Source organism: Panthera pardus, unplaced genomic scaffold (assembly GCF_024362965.1).
Source record: "Panthera pardus isolate Hobbes unplaced genomic scaffold, ASM2436296v1 HiC_scaffold_14, whole genome shotgun sequence".
Classification (NCBI taxonomy): domain Eukaryota; kingdom Metazoa; phylum Chordata; class Mammalia; order Carnivora; family Felidae; genus Panthera; species Panthera pardus.
Genome location: NW_026526699.1, coordinates 297,342 through 314,121, shown reverse-complemented (window position 1 = coordinate 314,121; position 16,780 = coordinate 297,342). Strand labels below are relative to the sequence as shown.

The 16,780-nt window shown below is 44.5% G+C and overlaps 1 protein-coding gene across 1 annotated transcript; it reads right to left on the bottom strand.

The window, feature by feature from the left end:
- Nucleotides 1-3,679: 3,679 nt before the first annotated feature.
- LOC109260666 (zinc finger protein 84-like) lies at nucleotides 3,680-16,272 on the bottom strand. The gene is made up of 5 exons (XM_019439039.2): nucleotides 16,102-16,272; nucleotides 13,105-13,264; nucleotides 6,115-6,241; nucleotides 5,753-5,845; nucleotides 3,680-4,677 (listed from the first exon to the last, which is right to left on the bottom strand). The coding sequence occupies exons 2-5, from the start codon at nucleotides 13,117-13,119 to the stop codon at nucleotides 3,680-3,682; spliced, it is 1,233 nt and encodes a 410-aa protein (XP_019294584.2). The 5' UTR covers nucleotides 13,120-13,264; nucleotides 16,102-16,272.
- Nucleotides 16,273-16,780: the final 508 nt, after the last annotated feature.

Sequence of the window (16,780 nt, the reverse complement as noted above, 5' to 3'; positions counted from 1 at the left end):
TCAGCGACTCTCCGTGAATCGGTAGGTATGTGTCCCTCATTAAAGTCCAGTGTCATCACTGCCAGATGTTCCCCCCACTTCCGCTGGCAGTTAGTCCCCACTTGTAAGCCCGGCCCAAGGCAACCACAAGTCTGGACATTTTCATGTAAATAGAAAATCCAGTCTAGTCTTTCGTGACTGGTTCCTTTCTTGCGGCAACTACGTCGTGCGTCTTTTTATCGCAAAAAGGGATTTTTATTGTATGGACATAGCATGTTTTCCTTAGCCACTCACTAGCTGTTTTGAATTTTTTCCAGTATTTGTTTATTATGAGTAATTCTTCTAGGAACTCACATACTCTGCAAGGTTGGGAGGCTGTCTTGTAGGAAGCTCTACATGCCCCGAATCAAGAACTGTCCCTCCCACACTTGTAATGCCAAGGGTCCAATCTAAAAATAAAAACACTGTAAGTAAAACAGGGAACTTAATGTGGGAAGTTGGTGACACGGGTGATAGGAGGGATGAGGTGCCGGAGAGGGTGGGGAGGCGTCCCAGATGCAAAAGCCAAGGTGCAGAAGCAGGAATCCATGACCGTCACTCAGCAGGGGGACAAAAGGAGGAGGTGTTTACCGGATCCCCGGTCCAGGGTCACCCAGCGGAAGCTGTAACCACAGCATGTCTACCTAAGAACAGCTGGAGTGACAGAGGAGACACAGCCATTGCTGGAGAGGTTACCTGAGGCCCAGACGGAAGAAATATTTTTTGTTTACTAATCTCACACCCTTCAGTTTCCCCTCAGTTTCCCAAATTCATCTAGAAGCACTTGATACAGGAGACTGGGATACACCTGTGGGCCAGGCTTCCCCAGCCCTGGGAGCAGAGCAGGGAGGGTAGAGGAAGGAATGGGTCTGAGGACCAGGCAGGTCCAGGGTCAGCACGGTCCACCCACTCTGTTATTTGTCACCCTTCCTTCTCATCCTCCCGTGATACACATGTGACAGTAAGGTGACAATGCTGTCCTGCCTATCATGAATGGGCGAATCCCACAGTGACACTCTCATCCTCTCCCCAACGAGAGAAAATACAAAGTCCTAGAGGTCCTCGTTTGTATCTCAAGTCTAGGGTCTCTAAGCACAATGTGACTTTGCTCGATCTCATGATCTATGAACTGAATCCTAAAACAAAACCTCGCCAATCAACGTTCCATATCAAAACAAAAAATAGGGAAGGAAAATTTGTTGAAACATAACAAAAATATACACAGCAGGTACAGTTGCCAGGTATTCACCATAAAACGCTGGCTGAGATCAAAAAATTTTTTTCTCTGCCCCCGTTGCACGTTATGCTTGCCATTAGCAAGCTACTGGTGGGTCAAGGTTCTTTCTTCATCACTGAAGACTGAATTTCTAGTAGTCCTGTCTTAATGGGTGCTTTAGTCTCCCACGGGAACTCACGGGGAAATACTACGAGGCTTGTCAGTGAATCTGTCAGGCTCCATACAGAGTCACCTGGCCCCAAATGTGTACCAGCGATTCCTTAATCCTGCAGATCAAACACTCCAGCAGTAATGGTAACCTCCTTCTCTGTTGATTCCCTGGCACAAGACGCTCAAACGGCATCAAGACCTGTAATTGTGACGTTTGACAGGAGCCCAAGGTGCAAGGACAGAGAGCAGAAACCGCACGTGACGTCTCATCTCTCCCACCGCCTCTGTCAGCAGCTCCCAGCCAGATTCCAGCTGCTTTTCTTAGGGCAGTTGTTTTCAAGACTGGACCCTGACCAGTAAGCCAGACAACAAATCCCACGTGACACTTCAGAATAATGAAGAGCTCCCCGTATGGGCTGCATGAGAAATTTGGGGTCAAGGTCATCCCCCAAAGCAATACTGTGTTAACCTAGGCCCTAACTCTTAATTTTGATACAGCCCCATATTCAAATAACATTTGCTCTTGGATGTGAAATCTAAAGACCGTTGTCCACAAGTCTCCCTTTGTCTGATGAAAACAGTCATTTTTCTGTAATTCTAAACGTTACAATCATTCAGGAAAGGATTCTGACATTGTCAGGCATTACCAAGGAGAGGAATTACTAAAAATTCTAAACAGAGGTAGAGGGAACATGCATAGTAGATGGTTTCAACAGAGACAAGTTAGCAACGCAAGAAAATCACACATATAGGGAGTGATACAAAGCTCTGAATTTCACCAACATTCAAGACAGGCTTTTGGCATTTTCAAATACATTATTTAAAGATTTGGGGCACCTAAGGGGTGTCTGGGTGGCTCGGTTGGTTGAGCGTCCGACTTCAGCTCAGGTCAAGATCTCGCAGTTCATGAGTTCGAGCCCCGTGTCGGGCTCTGTGCTGACAGCTCAGATCCTCTGTCCCCCTCTCTCTCTGCTCCTCCCCAACGCGTACGCGCACTCTCTTTCAAACATAAACATTAAAGAAGAAGAAGAAAAAATGCCCCTGAAAAATAACAGGGGGATATGTTTTGTGGGTATTTGATTTTATTAAAATTTTTAAAATGTTTATTTATTTTTGAGAGAGAGACAGAGCATGAGCGGGGGCGGGGCAGAGAGAGAGGGAGACACAGAATCTGAAGCAGGTTCCAGGCTCTGAGCTGTGAGCACAGACCCTGACGCGGGGCTCGAACCCACGAACTGCAAGACCATGACCTGAGCTGAAGTCGGACGCCCAACCGACTGAGCCACCCGGGAGCCCCTTGTGGGTATTTCATTTTTGCCAGCTCCACTTCTCGTCTGTTTAGATGACGAGCAATGCAGTTCAGAGTTTTTCTTTTGCTCACTTGGTCAGACATTAACTTGTATTCTTGCCTTTGCATGTTTAATGTCAACAATCTGGATGTAACTGGCGACTCAGAAGAGGCAGGAGATTTTATTGAAAAATTCCAGCTTCTGTTATTGAACACAGGGCATGGCAAGAGTTCCCAAACTCATTTGCATGTGCCAAAAAGTTGTGGCAATACAACTTAAACTATTTGTTAAATAATAACTAAATCATTTGGTCTGGCTTACCTTCTACTATGGTACAAGACAAACGATATACATTGTGCAGCACCCTTGAGAGATGCTGTGCTATAAACATGACATATACCATATTCACAGATTAATTTCACATACGCTATGAAATTATATAAATTCACAAGATGTATCCATACTCAGGAATATAAGCCCTATATTTGTCTGAAGCAATAGGCTTTCTACTTGGCTGTCAAGATTACTGAACATACTCATACACAGACATACATATCTTTAAAGCTTCATAAGCTTATCACTTAAAATAGAATATATAATCTTTTTTTTAAAGATGCAGTACCGTACTTGGAAATTGATTTTTTTTTTTGACATTGCTATGGACAAATTTTCCTATATTCATTTAAGTCATTATTTTGTCCTCGATATGAATAACTTGATTTATGATGAGACTAGACCATTTGCTGAGCGCTTGTCTCTACTGCCTTTGCCACATTCACTGCACACAGAGGCTTACTCTCCAGTTCGGCATTCTGACGTTCAAGGAAGTAGAACTTCCCGCCAATGACCTTCCTACACTCGTGGCATTCGCAGGATTTTTATAAATGTGTTTTATGATATAGAGAGAAGGGTGATTATTTTCTTAAAAGTGTCTCACACTCGCTCTATTTCTAGGGTTCCTCTTCTGTGTGAGTTCTCTGATGTATCACGAGGTGTGATTTCTGGGAAAAAGCTTTCCCACAAGTGCTACATCCATAGGGCTTCTCTCCTGTGTGAGTCCTCTGATGTATGATGCCTCCGTGCATTCCTTACATCCATAGGGCTTTTCTCCTGAGTGAGTTTTCTCATGTCCGAGGAGGACTGACTTCCCACTGAAGGCTTTCCCACATTCGCTGCACCCATATGGTTTCTCTCCTGGATGAATTCTCTGATGTTTACGGAGACTTGACTTCTCCCCGAAGGCTTTCCCACATTCATTGCATTTATTGGGCTTTTCCTCTATATGGGTTCTCTTATGAGTAATAAGTTGCGATTTCCCACTAAAGCCTTTCCCACATTCACCGCAAGCATACGGTCTCTCTCCTGTATGACTTCGCTGATGAATAATGAGCTGGGACGTCTGAGAAAAGACTTTGCTGCACTCACTGCATTCATAAGGTTTCTCTCCTGCGTGAGCTCTCTGGTGTGCAATGAGATGAGACTTTCTAGAGAGGGCCTTCCCACACTCACATCCATAACGTTTTTCTCCTGTGTGAACCGTCTGACGTGTCACAAGGTGTGACTTCTGGGAAAAGGCTTTGCCACATTCACCGCATTTAAATGGTTTCTCTCCTGTGTGTGTTCTCCGATGTACAATGAGTCGTGACTTCTTGCCGGTGACTTTTCCACAATCGTTACATTCGTAGCATTTTGCTCCAACATGAGTTTTTCCATGTTCGGTATAGAAAAAGGATTTCTCATATCCATTGAATTTACCAGGTTTCCTTCTTCCACGGTTTCCAGCCTCAGTAAATAAACCTAACGAGTGTTTCAAATGGTTTCCGTTTGAGACATGCTTACTGGACTTTTGCTTTAACGGTGCAAGGTTCATGCTGGGTTGGAATGTTTTTCCACTGGCGTTAGTTTCACGGACTTGTTCCGATTTTTTAATCCTGTCTTGGATTTCTTGGTGCCAAGCTTTGTAATCGTCAACTTTCCAGTATTCTAGAAAGGAGAATGATAAACATATTTTGTGGATTCAATAATCGTGAACAGGTGAACTAGAAGTGCAGAAAACATCATGCACAACTATACATGTTTGGGAATTAAAATTAAATAAAGTGCTCTCATGGAAACTGAGGTAGAAAACTAATAATAGATAAGGGAAAGGGGAAAAAAAAAAAACCTTTGACTAAATAGGTTGCTAAAGGCCATGATATAATAATCTGTCCTAAGCAAAGGTAGGGTTTTATCTGAGCACAATCTGCATTAAAAAGTTGCACTACAAGGTAGGAAATGATGACACCAAAGTTATTCCTTTGGTTATAGGCATAGAAGGAGTAAACTTCCATAAAAGAAATCAAGTAGAGAATAGAAGGAATGACCGCAGGTATATAATAGTAATCTGAGGCATTTAACAATAAAAAGGGAAAGAAAATAGGAGGGAATTAGAATGATGAGAAGAAAAAAACACAATGAATTCTCGGTACCAGTGAAAAGACAAGGGATCTATCAGCAGGATACGTTTGTGGCGTGGAGAGGGGAAAAGAACACACACGGTCTGAGGTGAGAAGGGTTGGGCTCCTTAGTACAGACCAGAGGAGCATAGCTCACTGTAAAATCAAAGCAAAGACGGACAGATTATCCTCACACAGATAAGTGATCTATATAAGATCTGGGTATCTGAGAAGCTCATATCCGTGGTTCTGAGTCCCTTGTAAAGGTTTAGTGATTGGAGAATTATCTAAACAGCATTTCAAAGGTGCCCATCCCTCACTGTCTTTACGTCCACTGTAAACTGACATGTATTTTTTTATTAAAATTTTTTTAATTTTTTTTTTTTATTTATTTTTGAGACAGAGAGAGACAGAGCATGAGCAGGGGAGGGCCAGAGAGAGAGGGAGGCACAGAATCCGAAGCAGGCTCCAGGCTCCCAGCTGTCAGCACAGAGCCCAACGCAGGGCTTGAACCCACGAACCGTGATATCGTGACCTGAGCTGAAGTCGGACGCTTAACCGACTGAGCCACCCCGGCGCCCCTAAACTGGCATTAAAATTCCACCTTCTCACATGTGACTCACCCGACAGGCTCTGACTTGGGACCTCTTCGCCTAGTATCCAAGGCTGCTCTCGCTCCAGTTTGAAGATCACATCTGGTTTGATAAGTTGAAACCCTGTATGTGAAAAATCACACATGACTTGAGCCTAATTTATTGGGCTTCAGACTTCTGAGAATAAATAAATGCTTAGCTTCAGAGGCTGTGCAGGGAGGCCTTCCATCTGGGATGTGAGCGTGCACTCAACACAAAAAAGCGCTGAGAACTCGTGAATTCTTAAGCTAAAGCCTAAGTCATTGCACACTTCAAAGGCCCCCGTTGATAGTAAGCGAAGAGGAAATGGCAAGTGCCCGGGCAGAGCCCGAGTCCGCACAAGATGTCCTTACCCACGGACACGAGACTGCTCACATTCTCCAGCATCACGTTTCTGTACAAGTTCTTCTGAGCAGAGTCCAGGAGCTGCCACTCGTCCCGTGTGAAGTTCACGGCCACATCCTCAAAAGCCAATGACCCCTGAAAGAGCATGTCCCTGCTGAATCTGAAGAAATGGATACCATAACAAAGGAAAGGCGGCAAGGCCCTGGAGTGGGAGCCCCCGGGAGCCGCCACGCCAAAGTGCCCAGTTCCCAGTAACGAATCGCAATTGCTCTGAGCCGGATGCCGGCTCCCTCTGTTCTTGTCTCTCTTACATCTAGAGTCGGTCACGTGACTGTGTGCCGGAGATAGGACGTACGAGGTGTGTGAGGGCCATCCGCGGGGAAGCTGCCGTTTTTGGGTAAAAGAGATACTGATTTCGCCCTCTGCCCCCTCTACCTTTCTTCCTGCTGTTACCGCAGACGTTGCCCTCAGAGCTGCTGCAGCCACCTTGGGCCGTGAGACAATGTGAGTGAAGTTTGGCAGAGCAGAAACCTGGAAACATTTTGTCCTTTATGATACCGGTCATGAGCTGTGCCAGCCCAGGACCATCTGCTTCCGGGTGTCTTGCAGGAGAAAGTTCTATGGCCTTATTATCAGAGCTCCCACTATTTGTAAATGAAGTCATCTCCGATACACTGATTTTGACCATTCTTATCAGGATTCAGTACACAGGCTTTTTATCACATGCCTAGATTTGCATTATACCTTACTGGAGAAACAGAAGTCTTAAAAATCCTGTAGTGTTTTAAGTGAGATAGTATGACCTAGAATGTTTATCGACCCAAGTGTGTGAGGTTCCACTCTGGTGTCATCAACACGAAGGTGAACGGGATTCACTCTGTCCTCACAGGGCCCTCAATCTTGTCGCCAGGTCAAGTTACCACAGACGCTGGGGCCAGAGAACATACGTGGTTTAAACACAACTGTAAGGGGTTATCATTTACCCCTTAGATCGGCAAAAATGAAAACTTTTCAATATCCCGACAAGCCAAGAATATGGATGAATGCACTGCGGGTGTGGCTGGTTCAGAGTACCTTCTGTGTGCCAGCACTGGGGACAGTCACCTGTCTGCCAGCACCGGGGACAGAGTCACCTTCTGTGTGTCAGCAGTGGGGACAGTCACCTGTCTGCCAGCACTGGGGACAGAGTCACCTTCTATGTGCCAGCACTGGGGACAGTCACCTTCCGTGCACCAGCAGTGCTGTCCGCCCGGCTCGCACCTTAGAGCAGGGGCTGCAAATTGCCAAGCCCAGTCAGCACTTAGATGCTAAAATAAAGCTTCTTGAAAGCCAGCTTCCAGCCATCTGTTCACGTACGATCCATGACTCTCTTGCAGGACCGCAGGGGAGGTGAGCAGTTGCGCCAGGGATGTGTGGCCGGAAAAGCCTAAAATATTCACCTTCTGCTCCTGCCTTAGAGACTTTCTTGTACATGTCCGCCGGGCAATAAATACATTGGTGTTTAAAACAGCAAATCTGACAGACACCCGGGTGGCTCAGGGGGTTCAGTGTCTGACTTCGGCTCAGGTCATAATCTCGTTGTCCGTGGGTTTGAGCCCCGCGTCGGGCTCTGTGCTGACAGCTCAGAGCCTGGAACCTGTTTCGGATTCTGGTGTCTCCCTCTCTCTCTGCCCCTCCCCCACTCACACTCTGTCTCTTTCAAATGAATAAACGTTAAATAAATAACCGAACAGGGGTGCCTGGCTGGCTCAGTCCGTTGAGTGTCTGACTTTGGCTCAGGTCATGATCTCACAGTTCATGGGTTCGAGCCCCATGTCAGGCTCTCTGCTTATGGCTCAGAGCCTGGAGCCTGCTTCGGATTCTGTGTCTCCCTCTCTCTCTGCCCCTCCCCAACTAGCACTCTGTCCGTCTCTGTCTCTCAAAAAGTAAAATTAAAAACGTTAAAAAATACACAAATAAATAAAATAAATTGTGAACTAATTCAACTCACTTCTAGAAAAAAACCAGAATGATAAACCTCCACCCTACTTTCTAAAGGAAAGAGTCTATATACTCTGGAAAGTGAACAAAATGAAGCAAGTTATACTTCAGTTTCCACCATTTTTTATTTACAACATCTAGAATGCAGTAAAATATATATACAAAGAAGTATAAAAATGTGACCAAGAATTACGGCCACAGAAAGTAAAACCAGCCGACAGAAGGAGATCTACAGATGCCTAAGTTATGTGAATTAAGAGACAGACTCTAAAATAACAATACTAAATATGTGGAATAACTTAGAGGAAACATGGATATGATAAGTGAAGGGATGGAATCTTTCAGGAGAGAAAAGGAAATTAATTTTTTAAAAAAGAACCAAATAGAAACTCTAGACTGAACAGCTGATATTAAGTACTTATCAAATGGACTTAACAGCAGATGTTATGAAGGAAAAGATTCATGAACTTGAAAATCGATTAATAAAAACCATACAGGGGCACCTGGGTGGCTCAGTCGGTTAAGCACCTGACTCTTGATTTCGGCTCAGGTCATGATGTCACAGTTCATGAGATCGAGCCCCACATTGGGCTCTGTGCTGACAGTATGGAGCCTGCTTGGGATTCCCTCTCCCTCTCTCTGCCCTTCCCCTACACTTGCTCTCTCGGTCTCAAACTAAATAAAATAAAGTTAAAAAAAAACAACATACACAGTATAAAGCACTGGAAACAATGTATCAAGTGTCAGCGACCTGTAGGACAATATAAAAACATCTTATACACCATAATTGGAGGGTCAGAAGAAAGAAAATAGGACAGAAAAAATATTTGAGTAAATAATGGCTGGAAATGTTCCAAATGTGAAGAAAAACATTCCACAGACACAAGGAACTCAAAGTATCCCAATCAGGATACGTATAAAGAAAACCAGACCGAGGCTCATCAGAGCCAAATTGCTCAAAACTAAAAATAAAATCTTAAAATCAGCCAGAGGGTAAGACGCAGTACATTCCAGGGATCAACATAAGAGGGATGGGACAACTGACCTCTCACCAGAAACAATGCAAGCCAACGTATAATGGAATGTCCAAAATGTTCAAACAAACAAAAAAATCTAGCATGTTTTTCAGGAAAAAAACCCAAAACAACCCTTTCAAAGGGTGGCTGCATGGAGACAGCACAGCATATGTCCACCAACACCGAAGGCCTCGTCAACGAGGGTGGGCCCATCGCATGGTGAGAAGAAGGAGGGAGGAAGCCCAGAAGAAAGTGCTTCCTTCCTGTGCCTGGGGACTCAGGCTGTGGAAAGCAGGAGGGCAGAGTCGCGCAGAAGCACATGTCCTCCAACACCCGAGAACAGGGACCACCACACAAACGCTCCAAAAGAAGGCAGGGAAAAGAAACAAAGAACAAATAGTACAAATAGAAAACAAATAGCAAGATGCTAGACTTCAACCCAAATATGTCAATAATTACTTAAAATGTTAACGGACTAAATAAACATTCCACAGAAAAGAGAGATTATCAGACTGGAAAAAGTAAGACCTACCTATAGGATACTTACAAAAGACACACTTAATGATGATTTTTTTAAAATTTATTTAATTTTGAGAGACAGAGAGAGACAGAGTGTGAGCAGGGGAAGGGCAGAGAGAGGGAGACACAGAATCTGAAGCAGGCTCCAGGCTCAGCTGTCAGCACAGAGCCCGACGCGGGGCTCGAATCCACAAACCGTGAGATCGTGATCTGAGCCAAAGTCAGTGACTTAACCGACTGAGCCACCCAGGTGCTCAAGACACAATTACAGAGGTACAAATAAGTTAGACGTAAAATACAGGAAAGGGTAATAGCACTCAGACATTCATATGGAAACTAGTGTAGCTACATTAATATTAAACAAAGTAAGCTTCAAGATAAGGGGTATTGCTTATATAAAAGATAAAAAAGGACATTTCATAAGAACAGAAGGGTCAATTCATCAAGAAAACATAATAATCCTAAATGTGCAAACATTTAATAACAAAGCTTCACCTGGCGGCTGGGTGGCTGAGTCGGTTAAGTGTCCAATTCCACTCAGATCATGATCTCTCAAGTCGTGGGTTCAAGCCCTGCGTCAGGCTCTCTGCTGTCAGCATGGAGCCCATTTCGGATCCTCTGTCCCCCTCTTTTTCTGCCCTTCCCCTGCTCATAGGTTTGCACACACTCTCTCTCTCAAAAATGAACAAATATTGAAAAAAAAGTAACAGCGGGGCACCTGGGTGGCTCAGTTGGTTAAGCTTCCGACCTCAACTCAGGTCATGATCTCACAGTTTGTGGGTTCAAGCCCCACATCAGGCTCTGTGCTGACAGCTCAGAGCCTAGAGGTTACTTGCTTCAGATTCTGTGTCTCCCTCTCTCTCTCTGCCCCCTGTGCTCTGACTCTCTCTCCAAAATAAATAAACATTAAAAAAATTGTTTTAATAAAAATAAAAAAATAACAGAGCTTCAAAATACATGACGAAAATACTGACATAAATAAATGGGTGCAGTTTCAATTGCATAAGGCGAAAAAAGTGATGGATGTGGATGGTAGTGATGGTTGCACAATATTATGAACATGTTTATGTCTATCTTATCATAATCAAAAAACAGAAAACATTATCAGCAATAATTAAAAGAATGCAAGCTAAAAATACAAGGAAATGTCATTTTTCATCTATCAGGTTGGCAAGGATAAAAAGTTGACATGGGGGCGCCTGGGTGGCTCGGTTGGTTAAGCATCTGACTCTTGATCTCAGTTCAAGTCATGAGCTCAGGTCTTGATTAGGGTCATGAGTTCAAGCCCCGTGTTGGGCTCCATGCTGGGTATGGAGCCTACTTAAAAAAAAAGAAAAGAAAAAAAAAAAGGTGATACAACTCAGTGTTGGTAAGGATGTGGGGAAGAGTCAGCAAAACACCGTTGATAAAACAAATTTGAATACGCTTTTAGAAGGCAATTTTGTAATCTCTATTAATATGTAAAACTTGCATGGCCTTTGACCCAGAAATTCTATGTCTGGGCATTTATTGTACATAAACTCTTATACAAATCCTCAAAAAAAACTGGAGGTTTTCACCGGCTCTCAATAATTGATTGAACCAGTAGACAAAAATCAGTAAGAATATAGAATTGAACATGCTATCAACTGATTTAACCTAATTGACATTTATTTATTGAACATTCCATCCAACAACACATTCTCCTTGATTCACATGGATTATTCCCAAAGATACACCATATTCTGGACCATAAAATAAGTCCCAAAGAATTGATATCATAAGGAGACGTTCTCTGACCATAAAAAAATACAATCAGAACGTAATAACAAAAAGGTATGTAGAGAACTCCTCTCCTCAAGTATTTGTAAATTAAGCAGCACACTTTACATGATTCAGGGTCAAAGAATAAATCACAGTGAACATATTTTGGATTTCATTCTAACAAAAACAAAACAGACCAAAAACCCCACAGTACTGGGGCACTCTACTGGAGAAGCCTTACATGGATCTTAGGACAGTCAATTTTAGACACGTCTCAGCCATGCAGATGTGGCTCTTTTCATACAAGATATGAATTGGGGCACATATTCATTCAGTTCACTGGTTTAATGATTCCCTGTACCGTGCTGGTAATCTAATTGAGTCTATGATGCCAGCCAGATTAGTCAATCTGATGTGTGAAGCTGTTCAACTCGTGAATGACTTCTGAGGGTGATTAGATATTCAATGTGATCCAGACTTATGCTGAGAAGTTAGTTCTCTGGAAAAACAGTCCTAATTTGTAGCATTTGCTAATCTGTGTTGAAAATATTCCTACCATGGCTGATTTCAAGCTATCAAAGTTTAATAACTGGTTTACAAAACTCAGAATTTAAGTTTTGCAAGTTGGTATGAACTGACTCCAACACATTACTGGTAATTAAAAAAACAAAACAAAACAAAACAAAACAAAACAAAACAAAAGAGTGATTTTATGCCAAACACAAGATCTGGATTTCACATCCTATATAGGTTATTGTCCCTACAAAAATAGTATATTTAATTTTGAAACAAATATCTTAATGCAAACAACACACACATTTTAGGCCCTTCTCTTCAACCATCACACTGAAACATTGGAAGGAATCATTAAAAAAGTTGCTATTAAAACTTGAATGGTTTAGCAACTTTAATGGTTGCTATTAAAACTTGAATGGGGCGCCTGGGTGGTTCGGCTGGGTGCACGTCCAAGTCTTGATATCAGCTCAAGTCATGATCCCAGGGTTGTGGGATCAAGCCCCAAGTCTGGCTCCGCACTGAATGTGGAACCTGCTTGGGATTTTCTCTCCCTTTGTGCCCCACCTCCCTGCTCATGCTCGCTCATTCTATCTCTCTAAAAAAATAAATAAATAAATACATAAAATTAAAAATAAAATTTAAAAACTTGAATGGAAAAAAATCTCGATATACTGGCCAAACAGCAGAATGTATCTAATGGAAGAGGACATTTGCAGTGTGAATTACCACACTGATGAATTCTGCAAGAATCAAGGTGAGAAGAAAAGAAGTCAAATATGTTAAAGAAAAGTTTTTAAACTCAGAGCATAGATCCAGAAGAGAATACCCATCAAGCATTCCAAAACTGGAGAAAATGGAGAATAAAGGGGAGGAAATAATGAGGGAAGCAAAACGGGAAAATTGCCCAAAGTTGAAGGCAGGCAAAAGCTTTTCCAACTGAAAGCAATAAAAAAATGTAAATTAAAAAAAAAAAAATGTGACAGGGTGCCTGGGTAGCCCAGTTGGTTAAGTATCTGACTTCAGCTCAGGTCATGATGTCATGGCTCGTGGGTTCGAGCCCCACATAGGGCTCTGTGCTGACAGCTCAGAGCCTGGAGCCTGCTTCTAATTCTGTGTGTGTGTCTCTCTCTCAAAAATAAATAAACATTAAAAACCAGTAAATTGTTCACTTTAAATGGGTGAATTGTATGGAACCATAACTGAGGAAATAAATGAATTACTTACCTGGGACTTAGTCATTTTCTGCCACACTTGGAAAATGGCCAGTAACTTTAGGCTCTGCTCTATCCTTCTTAACTCCTCTGGTCAGGACTCTCTTCACCAAGGATTCACCTCTGGGACTTCTTTATCTCAAATAAGCCAATTACTTCATGGAAACCGGAATCTGTTGAATCAGTTAACAAAGTCTCTTTAGTAGATGCAAATCTCCCTCTTTTGCTGAAAACTCACCTTCATTTAAAGCTCAAACTGTGTTTTCTATAGACTCTAAACAGACTTTAAATGGGTGATGAGTATTAAGGAGGACACTTGTGATGAGCATTGGGTGTGGTATCTAAGCGATGAAGCACTAAATTCTACACCCGAAGCCAACTTTACCATATATGTTAACTAACTAGAATTTAAATAAACTTAAATGAAAAAAAAAAATACTCTAGGCTCCTGGGTGACTCAGTCAGTTAAGCATCCAACTCTTAATTTTGGCTCAGGTCATGATTTCACAGTTCGTGGGATCGAACCCCACGTTGGGTTCCACAAAGAGTGGAACCTGCTTGGGATTCTCTATCCCTCTGCCCTTCCTCTGCTCGTGCTCTCTCTCTCTCTCAAAATAAATAAACTTTTTTAATTTAATTTAATTTTTTTTAATGTTTTATTTATTTTTGAGGGAGAGAGAGACAGAGCGCAAGCAGGGGAGGAGAGAGAGAGGGAGACACAGAATCTGAAGCAGGCTTCAGGCTCCAAGTTGTCAGCACAGAGCCCGATGTGGGGCTCGAACTCACGAACCGTGAGATCATGACCTGAGCTGAAGTCAGATGCTTAACTGACTGAGCCACCCAGGTGCCCCAATAAACAAACTTTTAAAAAAAGACTGTAAACAGATCTAACAAGGACTCAAACAGCAGCGTATGCAGAAGGAACCCCACAGCATTGATAGCATTTAACCAAGCATTCATTGTCTCTGAAAGGAAGGGAGACAGCAATGGTGTGTGTGTAAAATACATAGCAAACAGGAAATAAGAACATCAATTTCATTTAAAAAATGTTTTCAATGTTTGTTTATTTTTGAGAGAAAGAGACACACACACAGAGTATGAGTGGCAGAGGGGCAGAGAGAGAGGAGACACAGAATCTGGGGCAGGCTCCAGGCTCCGAGCTGTCAGCACAGAGCCCGACGTGGGGCTGGAACCCACGAATCACGAGATCATGACCTGAGCTGAAGTCAGATGCTTAACCCACTGAGCCACCCAGGCACCCCTTGAACATCAATTTCATTTTTAAATAAAGGCATGAATAAAAGAGGAAAGTGAATCCAACCATTCATGAAATGAATAATTCAGCTGAGTTTCTCCTCAAAATACAACAAAACAATTCATTTTAAGGTCATAACGTTCTTTGAGAGTTCTAAATTAGTTAATACATGTAAGTACCTTAGAACTATAACTGGCACATACACATTTAGTAAATGCTAGTTAGCGCTCTTACTATTACAGGACATGATTATAGAGAAATCAGAAAATACATATCAACTAACAATTATTACCCATAACCCCACTACTTCAAAGGTACCTCTCTCACAGGGTGTTAGAAACCGTCTGACATTGTTACAAAACTGTGATCTTACAGTCTTACATTTTTGAATCGCCTTTTATGCTATATAGTAAACCCACTTTCAGACCAATAAATATAACTGCAGACCTGTGATTACATCGTATAAAAACTCAATCAATTTTCAACCAACACCTGATATCCAGGCATCCCTCGTCTTCGATCCCTGACCCCAAGTCCACCCAATCAGCAGCCTCAAAGACCTCCCAGTCAATTCCACAGCTCACTAATCAACCATTTGCAAAAGCCCATTCACCACTTACTCCACCAGTCGTACTCCCAACAAGCCCTGTGAGTCCCAGTCACCAGGCACATTCGGCCCATCACTAACTCCCACAACCCTATCACTTACACCAATAAGTCCCTCATTCACCCCCCAACTTATTAACTCCCACAGGCTTCCCGATGACTCCTCCGACTGTCCCCACAAACTGTCGCCTCAGTTGTCCAAATCTACTATGTCCCCAGTCATTCCCACGGCCCCCCAGTTACTCACAGCCAAATGTCTACCAGTCTCTGCCTCCACCTGCAGGCTACCAAGTCACCAACCCCATAGTACCACAATCAGTCACTAACCCATAGTTCCACAATCACTACTCTTTCTTCCTTTTCTTTTTTGTTTTTAAAGGCGAACTCTGCGCCCAGCCTGGGGCTTGAACTAACAACCCCGAGTTCAATAATTGCACACGCCAGCGACTAGGCCAGCCAGGTGCCCCAATACTCTTCTGATTGATACCCAGGCCTTCCTAACGGCTCAATCATTCCTACTGTCCCCAATTCCTCACCCATCAGGCATCCTAATCCTGATCTCTGGATTCCCCAGTCACTGATGTAAACTGACATCCTAGGCTCACTTCCTCCGTGAGCCTATAATTAGTGACACACACAGCGCCCCCCACACCTCCACTGGCCTCCCAAACTACTCAACCCTAAGGCAAAGTAACAGGTTAATGAGAAAAATCCCCCTCCAGTAATGTCCCCCCACTCACAGAGCTCTTGCAAACCCCAGCAATCCCCAAACCACACAAGACCCCAATCTATCACCCCGAAAATATTCAACTTCACGCTCCCTCCAATCAGGAAATTCTATTTGCCCTTCACTAACCCCACCAGGCACCCGATTTCTGCACTCCACAGCTGCCCCAATCACTGACACCCCGAAGGCGCCCCCAACCCACATCACTGACACCTTGAGACCAGCTCAGGCCTGCGGCCCCATCTTTCACTCCCCGAAGGTGACTTTAAGGCACGAATGCTTTAAATCTCTAATTCTGTCCCACCATTTCTGCAGACCCCCGAACGCCGCCCTAACAGGTCCACAACCACCCCTCGCCCCACGCACCCCGCCAGCCCCGCCCCCGCCCCCACACTCGTCCGGACAGGCCCCCGCTCACTCACCTCACTACCCGTCACCGAGCCCCACGGCCCCTTCAGCAGGCGTCGGCCCCCAGCCGCTCTCGGCCCCGCTCCCTCCGGCGCCCTCCGCGCAGGCCCAGTCACCCATCCCCGGAGTCCCCTGCTCCGATCCTGCCTGACCGGCCCGCTCTGCCCCGCCGCCCCGGACCCCACTGGCCCGCAGAACGCGCACCGGGGACACCGCGGGGCCCGCGCGGACACCGAGGCCGCCCCCGCCCCGCAGCCCGCCCGCTCCCCACACGGCCCACCCCTCCGGCCAGTAGTACCAAGGTTCGCCCGGCCCACCGAGGAAGCGTGCGCGCAGCACTACATTTCCCAGAGTGCCGCTCGCCCCAGAACTACATCTTCCAGAGGGCTCCGCGGCGCGCCTGGCCATATAAACTCCCAGGGCTTTTCACCAGTTCCCTGGTTGCAGGGCGCCGGCCGAGTGTATACGCGCTGGTGAACGAATGCGGGAGTTGGTGGTTTCTCGTTCCTTCCATAGGAGAGCCTTTCAGTCAGGGAGAAGCACGCAACTTAACAAACTCCGGTACTAATGAAAGTAGGGGCCTGACTGTGCTCGGAGGACTTGCAGACCGGAAAGCAGTCTGGGGTGCCCAGCTGGCTCAGTCGGTGGAACAGCCACTCCGGATCTCAGGGTTGTGGGTTGAGCCCCACTTCG

Coding starts and splice junctions, on each gene's coding strand:
- LOC109260666 (XM_019439039.2), bottom strand. Junction 5,846..6,114: donor GAGCAGTCTCGTGTCCGTGG/GTAAGGACATCT, acceptor TTTCACATACAG/GGTTTCAACTTATCAAACCA. Junction 4,678..5,752: donor CCCAAGTCAGAGCCTGTCGG/GTGAGTCACATG, acceptor TCTCCTTTCTAG/AATACTGGAAAGTTGACGAT.